The sequence below is a fragment of the Phasianus colchicus genome, chromosome 9 (genome assembly GCF_987193195.1).
Source record: "Phasianus colchicus chromosome 9, bPhaCol1.hap1.1, whole genome shotgun sequence".
NCBI classification, from domain to species: domain Eukaryota; kingdom Metazoa; phylum Chordata; class Aves; order Galliformes; family Phasianidae; genus Phasianus; species Phasianus colchicus.
Window position 1 is genome coordinate 5,404,122 of NC_143444.1, and position 23,743 is coordinate 5,427,864.

General features: G+C 48.0%; 2 protein-coding genes across 3 annotated transcripts; both read right to left on the bottom strand.

Moving 5' to 3' along the window:
* Nucleotides 1-1,516: 1,516 nt before the first annotated feature.
* LOC149916780 (zinc finger CCCH domain-containing protein 11A-like) lies at nucleotides 1,517-12,100 on the bottom strand. 2 transcript variants are annotated; one of them, XM_090145913.1, is made up of 9 exons: nucleotides 10,132-12,100; nucleotides 7,072-9,721; nucleotides 6,615-6,805; nucleotides 6,373-6,421; nucleotides 5,931-6,020; nucleotides 4,639-5,139; nucleotides 4,083-4,243; nucleotides 3,593-3,660; nucleotides 1,517-2,827 (listed from the first exon to the last, which is right to left on the bottom strand). In XM_090145913.1, exons 4-9 carry the CDS (start codon nucleotides 6,398-6,400, stop codon nucleotides 1,846-1,848), a joined length of 1,830 nt encoding a protein of 609 aa, XP_090002039.1. In that variant the 5' UTR covers nucleotides 6,401-6,421; nucleotides 6,615-6,805; nucleotides 7,072-9,721; nucleotides 10,132-12,100; the 3' UTR covers nucleotides 1,517-1,845. The 2 variants fall into 2 exon arrangements, with proteins under 2 accessions (XP_090002039.1, XP_090002040.1); XM_090145914.1 differs by having other exon boundaries at nucleotides 6,615-9,721.
* A 1,773-nt stretch (nucleotides 12,101-13,873) lies between these two features.
* On the bottom strand, nucleotides 13,874-20,199 carry LOC149916781 (zinc finger CCCH domain-containing protein 11A-like). The gene is made up of 8 exons (XM_090145915.1): nucleotides 19,648-20,199; nucleotides 19,191-19,381; nucleotides 18,949-18,997; nucleotides 18,507-18,596; nucleotides 17,221-17,715; nucleotides 16,665-16,825; nucleotides 16,182-16,249; nucleotides 13,874-15,416 (listed from the first exon to the last, which is right to left on the bottom strand). The coding sequence occupies exons 3-8, from the start codon at nucleotides 18,974-18,976 to the stop codon at nucleotides 14,192-14,194; spliced, it is 2,067 nt and encodes a 688-aa protein (XP_090002041.1). The 5' UTR covers nucleotides 18,977-18,997; nucleotides 19,191-19,381; nucleotides 19,648-20,199; the 3' UTR covers nucleotides 13,874-14,191.
* Nucleotides 20,200-23,743: the final 3,544 nt, after the last annotated feature.

Sequence of the window (23,743 nt, forward strand, 5' to 3'; positions counted from 1 at the left end):
GTGAGAAGCATTAACCCTCAGAAATCCTTAAAGGACGTCTTTAGACAGTTAGGCACGTGGGTGATACATCTCTATTATGGGTGTTATAACTGTGTCATTCAGACATCATTCAATTAGAAGTTTATTAAGTAGGTATATCTATCCCACTATTTGGAACATGATATATTTTAGCACGTATCATGCTAAATTCACAGCTGTTCTGTGCTGACTGAGGAGTGGCAAAGATGCAAAGTATAGAGTACAACGTTAAATATTATTGCGTGTGAATGGCGTGGTGGTTTTGGTGGGCACACCAAATGAGGTTTTGGTACCTTTCAGGTGTATGCTTAGCATACGAATTTACCAGTCACTAATTAACACGTGCTGCTGAGTAAAACTCAAGAAAACAGCTTCTAATTTACTTCTCCAGACATCATTTGAGTCATTCTTGTAATAGTTACTTTGACAAGTAGACAGTGAGGAGTTTCCAAAGACATGTAAAAGAGCCTAGGATACCAGAATTACACAATTTGTCTGCAAAGCTAATTCTCTGATCATCCAAGCAGTAAAGTACTTGTCTCCAGGCTTGGGCTGCCTTTCTGGTCCTTGTGATAAGATGGTATCCTTTAGTTTATTTACTCATGAATGAACAAGAACAGTCTACAGAGAAATTCCACTAATCAGTCTATACTGTCATCTAATACATATATTAACAATGTTAATACACCTTCATACTATAAAGACTGATTTGTATAATAGTTCAGGAGATAAATTTTTGTCATAATGACCAGATTTATATCATTTTTCAGCACCTGAAGAGCTTCATAGAATTGAAAGAGGATATTCTGATGTGCAATGGCAAATAGGCAAAGGATGGTGGGATTAATCTATATTAATCACTAAACTAATGCCAATAGTACTAGAACAAGCATACTCCTAGTAACTAATGTATGAAATACACTCCATACGCTGAAGGAACTCGGTTGAAAAGTAGTCTTTTGTGTATTTGAAACATAAATGTATTACTTTCCAATGGCCATCACCTAGCTATTTTGCCCTATTTTTATTTTTAAAAAGGAAAATACACTTTAATCAGTGGCCCTGTTGATTATATATCTACACATCTCCAGGTTTGTACGGCTTGTTATGGATAAATGTCTGCCAGAAGAAGTAGGCTGTCTTACCAAATAGAAACTGAAATGATGCAGTTTTGAAATACAGAAATGATTAAAGTTCTAATGAGCTATCTGGAAATGTGAGATTTGTTGAATAAAGGCAGTGTTGCAGTTTTCAGAAATAATAATTTTCTGAGGTGTTAGTAGAAGGCATCAGGTGGATAGAAAGGGGCAGAACACAACGGAATTACTGGAGTGACAAAGGGATCCCAGGAGCTAACTGGAAGTCATACAAACCTCCAGAATTTGAGAAAATAATTAAAAAATAATTGCCAAGCAGCAGCAAGAAAAAGTACAGCCTCAGAGTGTAGAAAAATAAAAATTTTTATTAAAAAAAATTAACATAAAAAAATATAGATAGTAAAATGCAGATTATGGGTGGATAGAGATTGGGGAAGGGGGGATGGTTGAAAACTAAGACAGGGGAGGTTTAGGTTAGACACTAGGACAAAGTTTTTCACAGAGAAGGTGGTGACGCACTGCAACAGGTTGCCCGAGGAGGTTGTGGATGCCCCACCCCTGGAGGCATTCAAGGCCAGGCTGGATGTGGCTCTGGGCAGCCTGCTCTAGTGGTTGGCAACCCTGCATGCAGCAGGGGGGTTGAAACTAGATGATCTTTGAGGTTCTTTTCAACCCAGGCCATTCTCTGAGTCTATGATTCTATGAAAATACTAATCGGTTATGATCTCAATTATGTCAGAGAGTCCTGAAGGAGTTCATCCTCATCTTCCTCTGGCTCCAAATCCACTTCTCCTTCCATATCTTCATCTGAGAGCTCCAGCACTAGCTCCTCCAGGTCATCCTCTCCAGCAAAGGGTTCTTTCCCTGCCCCGGTGGGGCACAGCTGCTGTGTGTTTGCTGTTCTTTCAGGAGAAGCAGAAGTGGAGCTGGAGTCCTGTGCCTGGGCCACAGAGTCTGCACAGCATCCCAGAGGCATATCAGTGAGCTCCTGAAGGAGTTCATCAACATCCTCCTCAGGCTCCAAATTCACTTCTCCTTCCAGATCTCCACCGGAGAGCGCCAGCATTAGCTCCTCCAGGTCATCCTCTCCAGCAAAGGAAGCTTTCCCTGCCCCGGTGGAGCACAGCAGCTGCATCTTTGCTGTTACTTCAGGAGGAGCTGAAGTGGAGCTGGACTCCTCTGCCTGGGCCACAGACACTGCACAGCATCCCAGAGGCGTGTCAGAGAGCTCCTGAAGGAGTTCATCCACATCCTCCTCTGGCTCCAAATCCACTTCTCCTTCCAGAACTCCACCGGAGAGCTCCAGCATTAGCTCCTCCAGGTCATCTTCTCCAGCAAAGCGTGCTTTCCCTGCCCTAGTGGGGCACAGCTGCTGCGTCTTTGCTGTTACTTCAGGACAAGCTGAAGTGGAGCTGGAGTTCTCTGCCTGGGCCACAGACTCTGCCCAGCATCCCAGAGGCGCGTCAGAGAGCTCCTGAAGCAGTTCAACCACATCCTCCTCTGGCTCCAAATCCACTTCACCTTCCAGATCTGCACCTGAGAGCTCCAGCATTGGCTCCTCCAGGCCATCTTCTTTAGCAAAGGGTGCTTTCCCTGCCCCGGTGAGGCACAGCTGCCATGTGTTTGCTGTTATTTCAGGAGGAGGGGAAGTGGAACTGGAGTCCTCTGCCTGGGTCACAGACTCTGCCCAGCATCCCAGAGGCAGGTTCGGACTTGGGAGAACAAGGAAGAGAAAAATCAGTACATGACACTTCTTGACTGGAGAAGCATTTTCCTAAGACCAGCTCTAAAACCTGTAGTTAACCTTTCCTACAACTCCTACCAATATGGGGGTTGTCATTCCTTAAACCTGGGGCTACAGTTCAAGTCCAATCCAAAAGCGGGCATGATTTCCTGTGGGAATTGATCTGTGAAGACAGAGCACTTGGGGCCTAGCAAGCATGGTCCAATTTCTGTAGCCAGAGGCACTCTGCCACCTTCATTAGTTGCACTGTAATAATGTTTGGAAGTCAACCTCCACAGATATCTGTGTTCACTGCTACAGGTCTCTTTCTCATGACACGCTCAGCAGAGACTGATTGCCAGGCCAGGAGTCTGATCTCCATCCATCCCTTCTTCTCTTTGTTCTCCTAGCAGCGTTGTCAAAGTATCTGATTCCTGAGGTGGCATTGGTGAGCACCAAAAGCATAGCTGCCCACTCCTCATTTATCACCTCACAAGGAACTGGAAGAACTTCACCTCATCTTCATTCAGGCATTCACAGAACCCAAGAAGGCTCTGAATGCTTACCAACACTAAGAAAACAATCTAAACGCACAAGCATCTACTAGCAGTTGGGACATTATTTCTGATGACAAATTTCTTTGACGATTGCTGGCACCAATAAGATCAAACCCTTCCGTTTTCCAAGCCATGCAAGAACTTACAGATCATGGAAAACATCGTGACTAAGAAAAAAAACAAGTTGTGGTCATCACCTGTTTGGGGCTGTCTCTACTTCACGTACAGTGACCAGGGTGTCTTCTGGCAGGGCTGGAGCAGCAGCCTAGGGAGAAACAAGACAGCAGGAATGATGCACAGGGAAACATTCCTGAGCAACTTCTTCCTCCACGCATCCTTGCATCACCTCTGGCACTGCCGAGCCTTAACCCAAAGGCAGAGCCCCAGCGCTCCTGAAGAAAGCTCAGGTTCCCTTCAAGGTTACCAAGGAGCTTCAGTGCTTTAGAGAACACAGCACTAACTGACTAAATCCTTCCCACCACAGAGAAATCCCAGAAGGGCGGAATCACAGAGTGTTACATGAACGCCGCCATTTCTCTAATGAACACTGGAGGGTTACTGCAGGAATCCTGCAGGCAGCTCCTGGCTTCCAGGGACAGAGAAGGCCTGTGGAACCTTTGAGTCTTCCAGCATTTCCCCAAGAAACTACGGCTGGGGATGCACGACAGCTTCAGCCACGGTCCTTACCACAGCTGCACTTTTAGCTGCAGGCTCCTCCGTGCCATCAGCGGTGGCACTCACAGCACCGTGACACATCTCAGCTGCTGGGCGCTTCTGAGGCGGTGCGCAGGCAGCTTCTGGAACTGATGTGCTGCATTCCACCTGTGTCACTGCTTCTGTTGCAGGTGCTTGAAGAGAAACAAACAAAATCTCGTTATTCAGCAGCAAAAACCAAGAACCATGACTACCTCTGTTTCCTATGTATGTTTATGTCCTCATGTCCAACATCGAGACAAAGGCTGCAGTGTGCAATCTACACAGCATTTGAGCTCTTCTCATCCATTAAAATTTACATATTATTTTTTTTTACAAACCTGATCTAACCTTCACAGTGAGATGTTTGATTCCCCGCTCTTTTGGACAGAAACTGGCCTTTACTCTAAGAAGTCAATACATGCTCTAGAAAGCTGGACTTTATAGCCTTGAACTTTTTCATCTTCTGCACAAGAAGCAAACCCAATGCAAACTCAATATGCTAATAGGGGTAGCATTTCCCCAGGGAAGCACTAAAGCAACTTATTACCTATTAGCTTTGGGGTCCGGATCAATCTCCTCCGTGCTGGGGCTGGGGCAGGTGCAGGTGGGGCTGGAGGAGCGGACACACTTTCTTCCCTCTGCTGCATCCGCAGAGCCTTCTCCCTCTTGATTTCTTCCAGCGTTTTGATATGGATTTCCTCCAAAGGCTTGACTTTACGCACTGGCTCTTCCAACTTCGCTTGGCCAGCAACAGATGGAGTGAGAATCCTTTGCAGATTGTTGTCACCCTGAACCCTTCTCTTGGTAGGCAACTCGTCTGCATTTTGCTTCCCATCTTCTGATCGCCTACGTTTTCTTAGAGGCAGGGCTTGGGAGAAAGCTGAGATGCAAACTGCCTGGGAAGGTTGTGTCTCTTCGCTTTTACGCTGCCCTTCAGCTTGCAGATGAGCTGGAGTTCCGCCTTGGCGATTCGCTTTCTCCCGGCGGATTTCCTCCAGTGTTTTCACATGGATCTCTCCAGTAGACTTAGCAGCCTTCTCTGGGGTCACTGAGAAACGAGAAGCACCAAGATGTACAGAGACTCCAACAATAATTTCAGTCTCCAAAATCTGTCACACTACTAAGGAAAACCAATCTGCAGTGTTCACAGAAATGCATCTCAGGACAGCGTCATTCTGCAAATCGCTCTCCTCTGCTGCGCTGCTTGTACCATTTTGAAGACCAGCCCCGTCCAGAAAGAGTTGCCACACAAAATCGCTAACCTATCCTGTTCCTTTCTGACTGCATCTCTCCAGTACCATCTCAGACTCCTGCTCCTAGCAGTGCTCCTGTTCTACCTGTGCCTAAGCATACTGCACCTTTCGAGGGCTCACAGAAGATGCGCAAGTGGAAAAATACCACATCCCCAGACCACACTTCTGCTAGCAGACACCAGAAGAGTTTCAGCACTCCAGGAAAACAGAACCAGGTTGCTTTTGTTTTTCCTTTTAAATCAATCTTTAGAGCGTTTTTATGAAAATGTTCATAAATTGATGGAATTAAGTGTGATATATGGAATGTCCCGTTATTGTCTGTCCACGTGCTAGTCTGCCCACAGGGCAATCCTAGCCTCTCCTTCCCACAGCTGGGGACTTCAACTACAAAACTGAAGGGAACAAAGGAGGGAGGCTGCATCAATGCCAACTGTGGGGTCGCATTTCAAACTAGAACAGCAGAGGTAACTTCAAATCCCACGCAGTAAGAGCTCCAGCAACATGCCAAGAGAAGAATCATGAGAAAGAAGAAACGCAAAGCCTAAGTAGAAAATCTGTGCATCAAATTCCCATGCCCGCTCAGTACCTGTAGCATTTGTTGGTGCTTTGTCAACCTCCACCTTCTTCCCCAGTCGTTCAGCAAGGCTGCGCTTCACTGGGATGCCACTCCCGTCAGCTTCAGACAAAGAGAAAACAAGGAACACTTGAAGAACAGCTCTTTGGAGGACAAGCATTAGGTGGAATGGTTGGTGGCCCTGCGTGTGGCAGGGGGGTTGGAGATTCATGATCCTTGAGGTCCCTTCCAACCCTGGCAATTCTGTGATCCTGTAATGTCAGAACTGTCAACCACAACCTTTCAATACTCAAGCATACTTTATTAAATGTGCCCCTTGGCTGCTGATTATTATTTTGCCATTTCTGCAGCCGGCACGGAACTGCAATTTTCCTCTCTCAGACATCAGAAATGCCCTTCATGCAGTCATATTTGGATGAAGGCACCCCAACACTACATTACAGGTAGTTCTTACCTTCGGAGGCTTTCCGTTTTCTCCCCATCTCACCACGATTCAGTCGAATCTGAAAAAGCAAACAAGGAAAGAGCACAACTTGAGAATCGACCATGGTATCAGGTCTCATTCCTAGAACCAAACTCAGAAGCTAAGTGGCTACCAAGTGAACCAAAGAGCAGCAGGCATCCTCCTCCACAACCCTTCCCACCTGAACTCTAAAGAAAAGCAAGAAGAACAAAGCAACAGACACCCAAGCATACCTTGCGAGATGTGGAGGGGGAAGGGGAGTAAGAACCGTCTCCCTGGTTGGCTATGCTGGAGAAATTCCTGGAACAAGCTCAGGTTCTCAAGGATCTCTCCACAGGGACTTCTGCCACTCCTGGAAGGAGTTGCCTTCACTCCTTCTTGGGCTGGAAGCCTTCTCCTGGCTTGATCAGGGAAATCCAGGACCCTAGAAAAGAATGCAGCGACAGGTGAACAATAATGAGCAATAAGCATTTTCCCTGCCTTCTTCTCTGGCTCGATTAGTTTCTTGAGAGGGGAAATGCTTCGACATCAGCTGCATACACGAACTATCCCAACTCTCAAGCAACCTTCAGCGGATCGTGGAAGTGACAGCTGGGAGGTGGCAAGGGCAGCGCAAGGACCAAAAGGTCCCCAGCCTGGCTCTTCTCCTGAAACACCTTCCAGCATCCATCAGCGACCAATTCAACTCACCTGTTCAGCCCGCTCAGCCGAAGCTGCAACCAGCTCACGTCCACAGCACAGCGCTGCTTCCAACGTGATCTCACAACGTTATCTTCGCAAAGGAAGGCCCAGAGCTCAATCTGCGAGTGCAGCACGCACAGCAGAGCACCAGGTCTGGTACCGAGCTGTAGGCCAGGCCTTCCCATCCTAGCAACGACTGTGACCCAAGCAACCGTACGCATCCGTTCCGTGCTTACACCATAATCGAAGGGAAGACACGCCCACCTGATCCAACCTGGGAGAAAGAAACACTAAGAACACCCAAGTGTGTTATTTTAAGAATAAAAAAAATAAAAAAAACTTTCAGAATCAGCAATATCCACAGCCTCGAACTCATGGTGATCCAGAGCTAGGCCTGATGAAATCTGAATATGTAGAGGCTGGCAGCCAGTCACTAGTGGGATTCCCCAGAGCTCTGCTTTAGTTTTTATTTTCCTGTTCACGTTTAGTGAATTTACAGAATATTTATCTTGTCTAAATATTCTGTATAATGTCGTTGTTTAATCAATCCGTTGATTGCACTGTGACTCACAAGTGGTATCAACTGTTTTATTTTCAAGATGACTTTGCTTCTTCGGCTTGTTAAGCCATGTTCGTTTTTTGTGTTGTTTCTTTTTTTCATTTTTTTTTTCCCACCTACATGACATGTGTTACCTATGGATAAGTTCCAGTACCCAAGCACAGTAGTGATGAAAATCCTCCTATACATTAACTGTAAAAGCAAAAATGTTACAAATGAGCTACTGGAAATTCCAGTACTGATTCCACTTATCAACTCTAAAAGAAAGCTTTTGACCAAGTTTTGTTTGTGTGAGTGGTTAGTACTACCGCAGCTGTGTTTCACCAGACATGAGGGCAAGCAGATGTGGCTGACATCCGTGTGCTTTGGACCAGGCCAGCACAATGGGATGAGAGCTTGGCCCTGAGCACCGTCACAGTCTGAACTCCGTGCAGCTGAACTCTAGAGTCCATCGCAACCTTTGAATATGGAAGAGAGGTGGAGTACATGTGCTCAGCAAATAAAGGCTCACAGCTCTTCAGCAATGTGCTGACATTTGTCCCAGCTCTCAACTTCTACACTGATTCTGCCCCTTGAAAATTTTAAGGATGTTACAGCACTTGGCTCAACTAACTAACTTGGTGAAACCTAGCGCGTTAGCTGTGTTCTGTCAGAGATTTAATAAGTATGTCCCTCTCTTCTAGAATAGAATCAAAGCTCAGAAGTAAGTCCACCGTAAGACAGTGAAATTGCAAAATCTCTTAGTTAACCAGAAAAAAACATCACTCCCTCCCTGCCTACATTAGACAGTACAGCCGTAGGCATGCACACAGTAATGAAATTTAGAGGGGACATTCTGTATACAGCTTTAATTTACATTAGAACAGTGTACCTGTACGGAATGCTGTTTCTTTTGTTGCAGTGATTTGAAATTCCTGCAGTGAATTCAGAACAGCACTACTCATAGAATCACAGAATGGCCAGGGTTGGAAGGGACCTCAAGGATCAGGAATCTCCAACCTTCCTGCCACATGCAGGGCCACCAACCTTCCCACCTAATGCTAGACCAGGCTGCCCAGGGCCCCATCCAATCTGGCCTTGAACACCTCCAGGGACGGGGCATCCACAACCTCTCTGGACAGCCTGTTTCAGTACCTCACCACTCTCTCTGTAAAGAATTTCCCCCTGACGTCCAACCTCAATCTCCCCTCCCTCAACTTAAAACCATTTCCCCTCGTCCTGCAATTATCTACCCTTTCAAAGACTTGATTCCCCTCCCCCCAAGATTCAACAATCAGTTTCACCAAGTAACATCTTCAAAAGCGACTGAGCTTCACCTAAGCCATATGAACAGACTCAAACAGCATCTTCTGAGGAATCCAGAATTAAAGGGGCCCCTGACCTGAGAAACACAAGAAAAGGGAGAGGCTAAGACTTGTTAATGAAAGCAAAGAAAGCTAAAAACCAAGATCCCAAGACCTGCACTCCTACGACTGACTTGTGGTACGATGCTGGGAAAGTCATGTAAGCCTCATTTTATTGGGAAGAAAAGTACCGTCAAGCATCAACTGTTTTTAAAGCTGCTTTGAAACTGCCAACAGCCAGACTTTGAGTACTTATTCCTGCTTCTCACAAGGACAAATTCTAAATACTATCAAGCAGTGTTCTCCTTCCTACTCTTAGCACAGTGAAGACTTACAGTATATTACTTGATACTTGTGCGGAACGTAGAGTTGCTTGAGGGGAACACAGAGCCACATTTTCCTGTACAAGACACAGTAAAACTGTTGCATGGTGGCACTAAACGTGGAAATTAAAGTGAATGTGTTATTCATTAACAGGTTTGAGCTCTATGAACAAACCTAAAACCGAGCACCTTACTAATCTCAGGAACCAGAATCAATGATCCCAACTGCTGCACTTCTTTCTGTAGCGGTGAGATACCCAGCAGAAATGCATTTCTGTGAAGTGATGGAACAGACGGCCTCGAGAGGGCCTCCCAGCTTCAGGACTCTCCAATTCCATGCGGTGCTCTGCACTTCCCAGACATGAGCAAGAACAACTGCTGTCCTCTCAGGCACAGGGCCCTGGCCATTATGAGGCAGCTGCTATCAGGATTTTCTACAACAGAAAAACAGGACTTAATTTGGAACAATCAGCAATGTTTACTCCAGCGAAGAAAAGAGGACATAGCTATGAAGTAGCACTTTATTTAAATGGACGTGCTCAGAAGGGCAAGTAGTCCATGTACTTAGAGGACATATTTGGAAGGGGAATAGTAGCAGTGTTCTTAAATGGATGTATTTGGAAGAGTAAGCAACAGCAGAAGTGCAACACCACTCTCACTTTTGTCAAACGCTGCTGCAGTGCTGAAGAAAACTTAGTGACTTGATCTCTGATCACTGCAAACTGGAGCATCTGTTAGCTGTTACATGTATGAAGCACTGCCATAAGTGAGCTCGCCTGCAGGCAAGGCATTAAATAAAAGAACAGCTTACTACTTAAGATCTCTACCATTACGTTGGACTTACTCATTTAAGTTAGAAGGCCGTCAGATTGGTCCGGCAAGACTTTCCCTTTGTGAAGCCATTCTGCTGTCTCGGATCAACCACTCGTTCCTCATGTGCCTTAATACGATTTCCAGGAGGACCTGATCCACGATTGATCTTCCAAGGCACAGAGCTAAGGCTCAGCAGTCTGTAGCTCCTCAGCTTCTCCTTCCTCCCTTTCTTGTAAATGGGAGAGACGTTTTCACCTTTCCAGTTCCTGGGAACTCTGCCTGACAGCCACAACTTCTCAAATATGATGGAGAGCGGTTCAGCAGCCACATCAGCCAGCTCCCCTACGACTTTGGAATGCACATCATCTGGCCCCATGCACTTGTACAAATTCAGTCTCAAAGGTAGTCTTCCTCTTGTTCTCTCCTTACTGTGGAGGTAGTTTGCTCCCACAGCTCCCACCTAGAGGTTTAGGTTCAGCGATGTGAGAATCCTGGCTGCCAGTGATGACTGAGGGAAAGAACACGCTGAGTACCTCAGCCTTCTCCGTAGCTGCTGTAGCCAGTTTTTCTCTCTCATTTAGCAGAGGAGGTACACTTTCTTTGGCCTATCTCTTCTGACCTGCATACCAGTAGATTTCCCTCTTGTTGTTTTCCACATTCCTCGCCAAGTTCAATTCCATCTGTGCCTTGGCTTTCCTAATCCCATCTCTGCAAGTCCAGACAGCATCCCTGTATTCGTCCCAGGTGATGCACCCTTGCTTCCATTGTCTGTACTTGCCCTACTTTTCCCTTGCTTTGACCAGCAGGCCCTTGCCAAGCCATTCCACTTGCCTACCTCCCCTGCCTGCTTTCTTATTCTGAGGGATGGGAAGCTCTTGCTCACAGAAAGGCATCTGTGAAGAGTAGCCAGCTTTGCTCCCCTACCTTGTCTCTAAGGACTTCTCTAAGTAGTCTCCAAGATTGTTACAGGTCACCGTGCTGTCCTGACAGCGGATATTCAGGCAACTGAAATCTCCCATTACGATGAGAGCCTGCGAGCATGAAGGGTCTCGTAGCTGATGCAGGAAGGCCCCATCAAGAGGCTCCTCTTGATCAGGTGGTCTGTAGCAGACTCTGACCACCAGCTGTCCTTTGTTGGCCCCATCCCTAATTTTTAACCCACAGGCTCTCCACCTGTTCCTGTTGCTGAGAGGGAGCTCCTCATAGTCTATCCACTCCTTCACACAGACTCCAGCTCCTTCGGCCTTCCCACCTCGTCTACCCCTTCTAAAAGGTTTAATGCCCTTCATGGTGGTGTTCCAGTTATGTGAACCATCCCACCACACTGCCGTGATGGCGGTAAGATCAAAGTTTTCCAGGCACACCACGGCTGCCAGCAGCCCTTGCTTATTGCCCACGCTGCGTGCATTGATACAGCGGCCCTTCAGGTGGCTTCTGGACACACTGCTTTCCAGAGGAGCCCCACCACAAACCTCTGGGACAGACTGGAGGTTTTTCCGTACTGCTTCCTAAAGTGACAGTGTTCCTTGGCTCTTCTCTGTCACACTGCACACCCCTTCCCTCATCAGCTCAGCCATAAAGCCTCCATCACGAGCCCAGCTAGCTCGCTCTCCTGTACATTCTTGCCACTCCTGACTGCATCCCGTCCCACACAGAACCACAGAATCACCATTCCCGGTTTGTTCACGGCGCTACCTAGATCGCAGAAGCCGCAGCCCTGGGCACGACACCACTCGCACAACCAGCCGAGCAGAGACGAGGGGCAGCCCTCCTCACCCCGCTCGTGCTCATCCACCGCCCGCTCTGAAGCCCGCTCATCACCTCCTCCTGGCCGGGCCCCAGCACAGGGCTGTCCGTCTGCCCGCGCAACCGCGTGACGCCAGGCGTCAGTTTCCCCTCCGACCGCCTCACACATCTCAGCTTGGCCGCTGTCTCTCTCGGCCCGGTCAGCAGATCCAAAAGCCCAACCAGCCCGGCACATCCACACCCACCCCAGCGGCCCGGCCCCCCGTCCCCCCGCCCCCCCGCCCCGTGTGAAAGGCGCCAACCGCCGCGCCGCGCCCTGTTCGCCCGCCCTGCTCGCCCCGCCGCGGGGTCGCCGCGCCCCCGCTGGCCGCCACAGTGCGCTCAGGGGGCGATCGGCCGAGTCAGAACGAGGGGGGCAGCGGCTCCCCGACGGGACCTGCCCTCAGCCCCGAGCGCTGCCGTGCTTCGGCGCGGGACGCGACCGCCCGAGTGCACGGTGCCTCGTCGAAAGCACGGTAGTGACAGCTGAATGATTCCGGATTATCCGGGCACATCTAAACGGAATTCTTATCCCGGGAGCCATTTGTTCTTCCGAACAGCTGTGCGCCAAGACCGATTCCCTCAGCAGCAGGTTCGTGCAGGCCTCCAAGCCCCTTGAGCTGCTACAAATGAGCTTCGGTGTTTCAGAGAACACTCCTGAAAGACTTCATCCACATCCTTCCCTGTCTCCAAACCCACTCCTCCTTCCAGATCTCTATCCGAGAGCTCCAGCATTAGCTCCTCCAGCTCATCTTCTGCAGAGAAGCAAACATTCCCTGCCCCGGTGGGGCACAGCTGCTGTGTGTTTGCTGTTACTTCAGGAGGAGCTGAAGCGGAGCTGGAGTCCTCTGCCTGGGCCACAGACTGCCAGAGGCGTGTCAGAGAGCTCCTGAAAGAGTTCATCCTCATCTTCCTCTGGCTCCAAATCCACTCCTCCTTCCAGATCTCCACCTGAGAGCTCCAGCACTAGCTCCTCCAGGTCATCTTCTCCAGCAAAGGGTGCTTTCCCTGCCCCGATGGAGCACAGCTGCTGTGTGTTTGCTGTTACTTCAGGAGGAGTTGAAGCAGAGCTGGAGTCCTCTGATGTGCCACAGATTCTCCCCAGCATCCAAATGCAGGTCGGGACTTGTGAGATCCAGCCCTAAAAAATGACTTATTCCTTTGTTGGAAGTCACTATGAATTATATGGAACTCCTCAGTTTTCTGAACTTATAGATCGTGGAAAACATCATGACTGGGATAATGGGGCCAACAGCCTGGATAGAGTGGGCATGGATGTCAGACAGCTGGGATGCCTCTCTAGGGAGGCAAAGGAGTTGCAAAAGCTAGAAAATCTCTCCAACTCTGGATGTAACACCTGCCGGCCGAGAAGGAAAGGTGTTCCTACAGCTAAAATGCTACATGTCAGCCAGGCAAGAGAAACAGCATGCAAAGAGGGATCCGATATCTCCAGCAGTGCTGGAGGCAGTGCATAATATTAGCCTGAACAGCAACCACAAAATCCAGATAGCATCAACTGCACACAATCCATGTGGCAAAAAGCGGCGCGGAATGCACCATCACCAAATGCCAGCTCACCGGTAGCAACGGCCAGGAAAGACGGAGAAGAACAAATAGTGGATGGACTTCAGCAATACAAAGAAAGACTCCCTTCCTGCCTAGCAGCAAAATTCAGATTAATTGGATTGCGTTGATTAGATGGTCTGGCATGGCAGAAACACAGGAGCGTAATGCGACAGAGGACGCTGGTGCACAGGATGCTGCGATGCCATCAGGATAGAAAGGGGCAGAACACAACGGAATTACTGGAGTGACAAAGGGATCCCAGGAGCTAACTGGAAGTCATACAAACCTCCAGAATTTGAGAAAATAATTAAAAAATAATTGCAAAGCAGCAGCAAGAAAAAGTACAGCCTCAGAGTGTAGAAAAATAAAAATTTTTATTAAAAAAGAAATTAACATAAAAAAATATGGATAGTAGAATGCAGATTATGGGTGGATAGAGATAGGGCAAGGGGGGATGGTTGAAAACTAAGACAGGGGAGGTTTAGGTTAGACACTAGGACAAAGTTTTTCAGAGAAGGTGGTGACGCACTGCAACAGGTTGCCCAAGGAGGTTGTGGATGCCCCACCCCTGGAGGCATTCAAGGCCAGGCTGGATGTGGCTCTGGGCAGCCTGCTCTAGTGGTTGGCAACCCTGCACGCAGCAGGGGGGTTGAAACTAGATGATCTTTGAGATTCTTTTCAACCCAGGCCATTCTCTGAGTCTATGATTCTAAGAAAATACTAATTGGTTATGATCTCAATTATATCAGAGAGTCCAGAAGGAGTTCATCCTCATCTTCCTCTGGCTCCAAATCCACTTCTCCTTCCAAATCTTCATCTGAGAGCTCTAGCACTAGCTCCTCCAGGTCATCCTCTCCAGCAATGGGTTCTTTCCCTGCACCGGTGGGGCACAGCTGCTGTATATTTGCTGTTATTTCAGGAGGAGCAGAAGCAAAGCTGGAGTCCTGTGCCTGGGCCACAGAGTCTGCACAGCATCCCAGAGGCACGTCAGAGAGCTCCTGAAGGAGTTCATCCTCATCTTCCTCTGGCTCCAAATCCACTTCTCCTTCCAAATCTTCATCTGAGAGCTCCAGCATTACCTTCTCAAAGTCATCTTCTGCAGAGAAGGGCGCTCTCCCTGCCCCAGTGGAGCACAGCTGCTGTGTCTTTGCTGCTGTTTGTGGAGAAGCTGAAGCAGAGCTGGAGTCCTCTGCCTGGGCCACAGACTCTGCACAGCATCCCAGAGGCATGTCAGAGAGCTCCTGAAGGAGTTCATCCTCATCTTCCTCTGGCTCCAAATCCACTTCTCCTTCCAGATCTCCACCGGAGAGCGCCAGCATTAGCTCCTCCAGGTCATCCTCTCCAGAAAAGGATGCTTTCCCTGCCCCGGTGGAGCACAGCTGCTGTGTGTTTGCTGTTATTTCAGGAGGAGCTGAAGTGGAGCTGGACTCCTCTGCTTGGGCCACAGACACTGCACAGCATCCCAGAGGTGTGTCAGAGAGCTCCTGAAGGAGTTCATCCACATCCTCCTCTGGCTCCAAATCCACTTCTCCTTCCAGAACTCCACCGGAGAGCTCCAGCATTAGCTCCTCCAGGTCGTCATCTCCAGCAAAGCGTGCTTTCCTTGCCCTAGTGGGGCACAGCTGCTGTGTCTTTGCTGTTACTTCAGGACAAGCTGAAGTGGAGCTGGACTCCTCTGCCTGGGCCACAGACTCTGCCCAGCATCCCAGAGGCGCGTCAGAGAGCTCCTGAAGCAGTTCAACCACATCCTCCTCTGGCTCCATATCCACTTCACCTTCCAGATCTGCACATGAGAGCTCCAGCATTGGCTCCTCCAGGCCATCTTCTTTAGCAAAGGATGCTTTCCCTGCCCCGGTGGGGCACAGCTGCCATGTGTTTGCTGTTATTTCAGGAGGAGGGGAAGTGGAACTGGAGTCCTCTGCCTGGGTCACAGACTCTGCCCAGCATCCCAGAGGCAAGTCGGGACTTGGGAGAACAAGGAAGAGAGAAATCAGTACATGACACTTCTTGACTGGAGAAGCATTTTCCTAAGACCAGCTCTAAAACCTGTAGTTAACCTTTCCTACAACTCCTACCAATATGGGGGTTGTCATTCCTTAAACCTGGGGCTACAGTTCAGGTCCAATCCAAAAGCGGGCATGATTTCCTGTGGGAATTGATCTGTGAAGACAGAGCACTTGGGGCCTAGCAAGCATGGTCCAATTTCTGTAGCCAGAGGCACTCTGCCACCTTCATTAGTTGCACTGTAATAATGTTTGGAAGTCAACCTCCACAGATATCTGTGTTCACTGCTACAGTTCTCTTTCTCATGACACGCTCAGCAGAGACTGATTGCCAGGCCAGGAGTCTGATCTCCATCCATCCCTCCTTCTCTTTGTTCTCCTAGCAGCGTTGTCAAAGTATCTGATTCCTGAGGTGGCACTGGTGAGCACCAAAAGCATAGCTGCCCACTCCTCATTTATCACCTCACAAGGAACTGGAAGAACTTCACCTCATCTTCATTCAGGCATTCACAGAACCCAAGAAGGCTCTGAACACTTACCAACACTAAGAAAACAATCTAAACGCACAAGCATCTACTAGCAGTTGGGACATTATTTCTGATGACAAATTTCTTTGACGATTGCTGGCACCAATAAGATCAAACCCTTCCGTTTTCCTAGCCATGCAAGAACTTACAGATCATGGAAAACATCGTGACTAAGAAAAAAAACAAGTTGTGGTCATCACCTGTTTGGGGCTGTCTCTACTTCACGTACAGTGACCAGGGTGTCTTCTGGCAGGGCTGGAGCAGCAGCCTAGGGAGAAACAAGACAGCAGGAATGATGCACAGGGAAACATTCCTGAGCAACTTCTTCCTCCACGCATCCTTGCATCACCTCTGGCACTGCCGAGCCTTAACCCAAAGGCAGAGCCCCAGGAAGAAAGCTCAGGTTCCCTTCAAGGTTACCAAGGAGCTTCAGTGCTTTAGAGAACACAGCACTGGCTGACTAAATCCTTCCCACCACAGAGAAATCCCAGAAGGGCGGAATCACAGAGTGTTACATGAACGCCGCCATTTCTCTAATGAACACTGGAGGGTTACTGCAGGAATCCTGCAGGCAGCTCCTGGCTTCCAGGGACAGAGCAGGCCTGTGGAACCTTTGAGTCTTCCAGCATTTCCCCAAGAAACTACGGCTGGGGATGCACGACAGCTTCAGCCACGGTCCTTACCACAGCTGCACTTTTAGCTGCAGGCTCCTCCGTGCCATCAGCGGTGGCACTCACAGCACCGTGACACATCTCAGCTGCTGGGCGCTTCTGAGGCGGTGCGCAGGCAGCTTCTGGAACTGATGTGCTGCATTCCACCTGTGTCACTGCTTCTGTTGCAGGTGCTTGAAGAGAAACAAACAAAATCTCGTTATTCAGCAGCAAAAACCAAGAACCATGACTACCTCTGTTTCCTATGTGTGTTTATGTCCTCATGTCCAACATCGAGACAAAGGCTGCAGTGTGCAATCTACACAGCATTTGAGCTCTTCTCATCCATTAAAATTTACATATTATTTTTTTTTACAAACCTGATCTAACCTTCACAGTGAGATGTTTGATTCCCCGCTCTTTTGGGCAGAAACTGGCCTTTACTCTAAGAAGTCGATACATGCTCTAGAAAGCTGGACTTTATAGCCTTGAACTTTTTCATCTTCTGCACAAGAAGCAAACCCAATGCAAACTCAATATGCTAATAGGGGTAGCATTTCCCCAGGGAAGCACTAAAGCAACTTATTACCTATTAGCTTTGGGGTCCGGATCAATCTCCTCCGTGCTGGGGCAGGTGCAGGTGGGGCTGGAGGAGCGGACACACTTTCTTCCCTCTGCTGCATCCGCAGAGCCTTCTCCCTCTTGATTTCTTCCAGGGTTTTGATATGGATTTCCTCCAAAGGCTTGACTTTACGCACTGGCTCTTCCAACTTCGCTTGGCCAGCAACAGATGGAGTGAGAATCCTTTGCAGATTGTTGTCACCCTGAACCCTTCTCTTGGTAGGCAACTCGTCTGCATTTTGCTTCCCATCTTCTGATCGCCTACGTTTTCTTAGAGGCAGGGCTTGGGAGAAAGCTGAGATGCAAACTGCCTGGGAAGGTTGTGTCTCTTCGCTTTTACGCTGCCCTTCAGCTTGCAGCTGAGCTGGAGTTCCGCCTTGGCGATTCGCTTTCTCCCGGCGGATTTCCTCCAGTGTTTTCACATGGATCTCTCCAGTAGACTTAGCAGCCTTCTCTGGGGTCACTGAGAAACGAGAAGCACCAAGATGTACAGAGACTCCAACAATAATTTCAGTCTCCAAAATCTGTCACACTACTAAGGAAAACCAATCTGCAGTGTTCACAGAAATGCATCTCAGGACAGCGTCATTCTGCAAATCGCTCTCCTCTGCTGAGCTGCTTGTTCCATTTTGAAGACCAGCCCCGTCCAGAAAGAGTTGCCACACAAAATCGCTAACCTATCCTGTTCCTTTCTGACTGCATCTTTCCAGTACCATCTCAGACTCCTGCTCCTCGCAGTGCTCCTGTTCTACCTGTGCCTAAGGATACTGCACCTTTCAAGGGCTCACAGAAGATGCGCAAGTGGAAAAATACCACATCCCCAGACCACACTTCTGATAGCAGACACCAGAAGAGTTTCAGCACTCGAGGAAAACAGAACCAGGTTGCTTTTGTTTTTCCTTTTAAATCAATCTTTAGAGCGTTCTTATGAAAATGCTCATAAATTGAAGGAATTAAGTGTGATATATGGAATGTCCCGTTATTGTCTGTCCACGTGCTAGTCTGCCCACAGGGCAATCCTAGCCTCTCCTTCCCGCAGCTGGGGACTTCAACTACAAAACTGAAGGGAACAAAGGAGGGAGGCTGCATCAATGCCAACTGTGGGGTCGCATTTCAAACTAGAACAGCAGAGGTAACTTCAAATCCCACGCAGTAAGAGCTCCAGCAACATGCCAAGAGAAGAATCATGAGAAAGAAGAAACGCAAAGCCTAAGTAGAAAATCTGTGCATCAAATTCCCATGCCCGCTCAGTACCTGTAGCATTTGTTGGTGCTTTGTCAACCTCCACCTTCTTCCCCAGTCGTTCAGCAAGGCTGCGCTTCACTGGGATGCCACTCCCGTCAGCTTCAGACAAAGAGAAAACAAGGAACACTTGAAGAACAGCTCTTTGGAGGACAAGCATTAGGTGGAATGGTTGGTGGCCCTGCGTGTGGCAGGGGGGTTGGAGATTCATGATCCTTGAGGTCCCTTCCAACCCTGGCAATTCTGTGATCCTGTAATGTCAGAACTGTCAACCACAACCTTTCAATACTCAAGCATACTTTATTAAATGTGCCCCTTGGCTGCTGATTATTATTTTGCCATTTCTGCAGCCGGCACGGAACTGCAATTTTCCTCTCTCAGACATCAGAAATGCCCTTCATGCAGTCATATTTGGATGAAGGCACCCCAACACTACATTACAGGTAGTTCTTACCTTCGGAGGCTTTCCGTTTTCTCCCCATCTCACCACGATTCAGTCGAATCTGAAAAAGCAAACAAGGAAAGAGCACAACTTGAGAATCGACCATGGTATCAGGTCTCATTCTTAGAACCAAACTCAGAAGCTAAGTGGCTACCAAGTGAACCAAAGAGCAGCAGGCATCCTCCTCCACAACCCTTCCCACCTGAACTCTAAAGAAAAGCAAGAAGAACAAAGCAACAGACACCCAAGCATACCTTGCGAGATGTGGAGGGGGAAGGGGAGTAAGAACCGTCTCCCTGGTTGGCTATGCTGGAGAAATTCCTGGAACAAGCTCAGGTTCTCAAGGATCTCTCCACAGGGACTTCTGCCACTCCTGGAAGGAGTGGCCTTCACTCCTTCTTGGGCTGGAAGCCTTCTCCTGGCTTGATCAGGGAAATCCAGGACCCTAGAAAAGAATGCAGCGAGAGGTGAACAATAATGAGCAATAAGCATTTTCCCTGCCTTCTTCTCTGGCTCGATTAGTTTCTTGAGAGGGGAAATGCCTCGACATCTGCTGCATACAGGAACTATCCCAACTCTCAAGCAACCTTCAGCGGATCGTGGAAGTGACAGCTGGGAGGTGGCAAGGGCAGCGCAAGGACCAAAAGGTCCCCAGCCTGGCTCTTCTCCTGAAACACCTTCCAGCATCCATCAGCGACCAATTCAACTCACCTGTTCAGCCCGCTCAGCCGAAGCTGCAACCAGCTCACGTCCACAGCACAGCGCTGCTTCCAACGTGATCTCACAGCGTTATCTTCGCAAAGGAAGGCCCAGAGCTCAATCTGCGAGTGCAGCACGCACAGCAGAGCACCAGGTCTGGTACCGAGCTGTAGGCCAGGCCTTCCCATCCCAGCAACGACTGTGACCCAAGCAACCGTACGCATCCGTTCCGTGCTTACACCATAATCGAAGGGAAGACACGCCCACCTGATCCAACCTGGGAGAAAGAAACACTAAGAACACCCAAGTGTGTTATTTTAAGAATAAAAAAAATAAAAAAAACTTTCAGAATCAGCAATATCCACAGCCTCGAACTCATGGTGATCCAGAGCTAGGCCTGATGAAATCTGAATATGTAGTCATAGCCTTTTGTTTTCTCCAGAGAGTTTAGGGCACTCTCCACCTCAGCCCCTCCCATCTGCCTTCCTTCTTATCGCTCACCTGGGACTTCCATTGCTCCTCCTACAATCTCAGCTTTTCCCACACCAGGCTAGCACTGTATGTTTCTGCACTGGGGAAGCATTCCACCGGTTTGTGTGCTGATGGAGATGGGAATGAGTGGCAGGTTAAAAACTGTAAGAAAACAGGGATGATTCAAGGGAGCCCTAGAGAAAGAAAACTTTCCCATGGAAGTTAATTAAAAATAAAAATATCGCACTTCCACTGCTCCAAAGACGTAGCAGTCCCATGGCAACTTTCATCAGGCAACTTGAGCGTGTGACACCCTCATGACGTCTGGAAAGCCCTTCTCAGAGATGCTCCGGGGGCCTGGCATGACACCTGGAGCCATCACAGCAGAGCTGGGAGCTCCCGAGAGCTGGGCCGTGGCCTGCAGGGAGGGATGCAGCCAAAAGGCAGCATCCAGCCTTGAGGACAAGTGAGCTGCCCACAGCAGGACCTCTGGGGACTCAGCGCAAGCCTGGGTTGAGCTCTCTTCTGCTTCCATTTTACTGCATCATACCATAGACAGCTAACAATAACCTTCACTTCACTTAGCAGCAACTCCTTTACTTCCCACTCGCAATAGGAGAAAAAGGAAAGTTTCTGTAAAGATAAAAATGCAACAGAGAGGGAATGATCTTATAGCCATGTTTCACTTACGCCTTTCGGAGTCTTTTTTCATGCCTGTAATTTGCTGTCAGCATTGTTCCTATTCTCAAAGAAGTACAGCAGTAGGATCTAAGGTAGGCTGTTTCGGCTACAAGGAGATCCCTCTCTTACTCCCATACAAGAAACTAGGCTTCCTTTCCTGGGAAACTTATTGACTCACTTACCTTTTTGTATCACAGGAGAACTCCTCTGTAAACCCAGCTTTCTGAGGGCATATTTCTGCTGAGAGATTTCCTGCCTCCTGCCATGTGGGAAACATGAGTAAACACTCAGTATAAACCAAGTCAAATCATTTTCCAGAAGAGCAGCAGGAAGTCCTGATGTTGGCAAGCTGCTGTTCCAATGGTACAAGTTGTCCAAATACCCATTTTCACTGGGAAAAAATAAAAAAATAAAATAAAATAAAATAAAATAAAATAAAATAAAATAAAATAAAATAAAAATTCAAAGGAAGCGGCTTCCAGTCTCAGTGCAAATGTGCAGCACCTTATCAGTTCTGACCCCCTATTAGCCATTATTCATGCAGGTGTGGGAGCCTGGAAGGCAGCAAGTGCTAAACTCATACTGGATTCATCAAACAAAGAACAGGTCAGGTTGGATTACTTTGGTTGAAGATAATTAGCCTTCATCCCACGACCACCAGAAGGACACCCCCACTGCCCACGGCATACTTGCAAGAGGGAAGGACCATATGCTGATGGGTTCTCAGAAATGTAATGAATGTGTATACGAATTCTGGGAAAAACACTGATTATGTATTAGTTTGGCCTATATCTGTACCAAGCTGTTGTCTTACGGTGTGCAAGTTCGGAGGAGCTATCCCCCTTGCACCCAGCTTGGCACCAAATGCTGAATAAAACATACCTGCTTTATAACCTAACTCTGGGTTATAGAGTTTGATTCCGCGAGTCAGGTCTGTATAACATCGCTTGGCTTTACTAACTCAAAAGAAATTCGCATCACGTAATTTAACCCTTCTTGCTAACTCAGGAGGAATTTATTGCTTAGCTTAGGGAATTCGTTTCTTAGTTTAACCTCTTGTTAGCTCAAGGGGAACTTATTGCTTAACCTTTACTAACCCAAAATACGCTCCCAAAAGACAGCCTTCTCTAGTCAGCAGAAAGGGCCCCTGAGAACATGAGGGGGAGGAAAAGATAGGCAGAATTAGAGTTTGTGAGGTATGCAGGACGGGAGAAGAGCTCAAAACTGGGACAAAGGTTGGAAGGACATGGCGAGGAAGACGTCTGACTTCATTCCAGAACGACCACCAGAGGGGGAGGAAGACATCGGGCCTTCATCCAATACTTCTATTATACTACCTATTCTATACTATCTATACTATTCTGTTCTACTGCGCATGCATTGGGGAAGGGGGACAGGATGTAAATGAACTCCCGGAAAAGTGATGAATATGTTAATGGGTCTTGGGTAACACTCCTGAATATGTATGGATTGACTTATAAATGTAACGGGATCTCACTTTCCAGTCTGCAAGCTAGGAGGAGTGATCCCCCTTGCACCTGGCGTGTGGCACAGCGCTGAAATAAAGACGTACCTGCTCTTATAACCTTACGTGGGTTAGAGAGTTTGATTCTGCAAATCAATGCTGATCACATTCTAACTCTAGAAATCACAAAACTCAGCTGCACTGGTGCAGTCCCAGTGACCTTTGTAGGGATCAGAGAGAATTGTGCTTGAAAACTTAAAAAGCTGATCACTGAGTGGCAACAGAAATGCAGTCTAGCATTTCTACTGGATAAGCCTGCAGCAACTCCAGTGTGCTCTGCTGAAAAAAATACATATATCATTCTGACTAATACTGCCAGTCCTAAGACCAAAATTTAGTTCCTAAAATCCCATGATGTAGGTTTAAAAATATTGGAGTCCCAATAGTGTGGTGAGCAGATCTCTTTGCCTGTACAGTCTCTCTGATCCCTTGTTTCCCTGTACTGCTCACAAATGCATTCAAATCCCCGAGAAGAAGTGCATTTAGGTGCTGTAGGACAGTGTCCTGCTTGTGTACCTACTGCAGTAAGAACTGTGGCTAAAGCAGTTGTGGATCCCCAGTCAAATTAATACACTCATTTTACATTTCTCTTGGAAAAAAGGTGGAAGGCTCAAACATTCTGTGCACAGGGGTCTGAAGAGCCACTGCTCATCACTCCAGAGCACAACTTCCCACCCTTGGTCTGGGCTGCTACAATCTGTACAATCAACACCTAGGAGACCTCGGAGCCTTGCTGTGGTGGCTCCAACAGCAGACTGGGAGGATCTTTGTCAATATTTTGGGGAGGTGCATGAGGGACAGAGCATCACTGTGGTACACTGTTGCATGTACGTGCCTGATGAGGTTGCCCTGCTGTGGAAGCTGCAGCTGTGCCTCAGATGCCTCCTGCTACGCTTTGGCAGGAGACTCATCATTTCTGTTGTGGACCTGCATGGCACAGAGCTCTGTTGTCACCTGGACTGCTGAGACCCCAAAGCTGGCATTGATGCAGCATCCCTCCTTTTTTCTATTCCCTTCTGTAGTTCAAGTCCCCAGCTCTCGGAAGGAGAAACTAGGATAGCACTCTGTACCGACTAGCACACTGACAGACAATAACTGGACAATAACAATAGGCTTCCACCTATTGCTTTCAAGGAATTTAACATATCCCTACAGCTCTAAAAAATAATTTAAATAGAAAATTAAAGAGCAGCCTGGTTCTGTTTCCCCAGGGTGCTGAAACACTTATCTCAGAAGATGACTTGGAGAAGCTAATGCAGGAGACCTCAGGCAGGGGAGCAAGAATCTGAGATGCTTCTGGAGAGATGCAGTCAGAAAGGAACAGGATAGGTTAGCGATTTTATGTAGCAATTCTCTCTGGATGGGGATGGTCTTCAAAATGGTACAAGCAGCTCAGCAGAGGAGAATGATTTGCAGAATGACACTGTCCTG

Bases quoted from the DNA above. Each gene is read 5' to 3' on its own strand.
- LOC149916780 (XM_090145913.1), bottom strand. From the start codon at position 6,400: ATGGGGAGAAAACGGAAAGCCTCCGAAG. The intron at 3,661-4,082 runs GTAAGGACCGTG...GTTTCTCCCTAG, and splicing joins CAGCTAAAAGTGCAGCTGTG to GCTGCTGCTCCAGCCCTGCC. The intron at 2,828-3,592 runs GTGATGACCACA...TGTTCTCCCAAG, and splicing joins GTAGAGACAGCCCCAAACAG to TCCGAACCTGCCTCTGGGAT.
- LOC149916781 (XM_090145915.1), bottom strand. From the start codon at position 18,976: ATGGGGAGAAAACGGAAAGCCTCCGAAG. The intron at 17,716-18,506 runs GTACTGAGCGGG...CTCGTTTCTCAG, and splicing joins AGCACCAACAAATGCTACAG to TGACCCCAGAGAAGGCTGCT. The intron at 16,826-17,220 runs GTAATAAGTTGC...TTTCTCTTCAAG, and splicing joins CCGGACCCCAAAGCTAATAG to CACCTGCAACAGAAGCAGTG.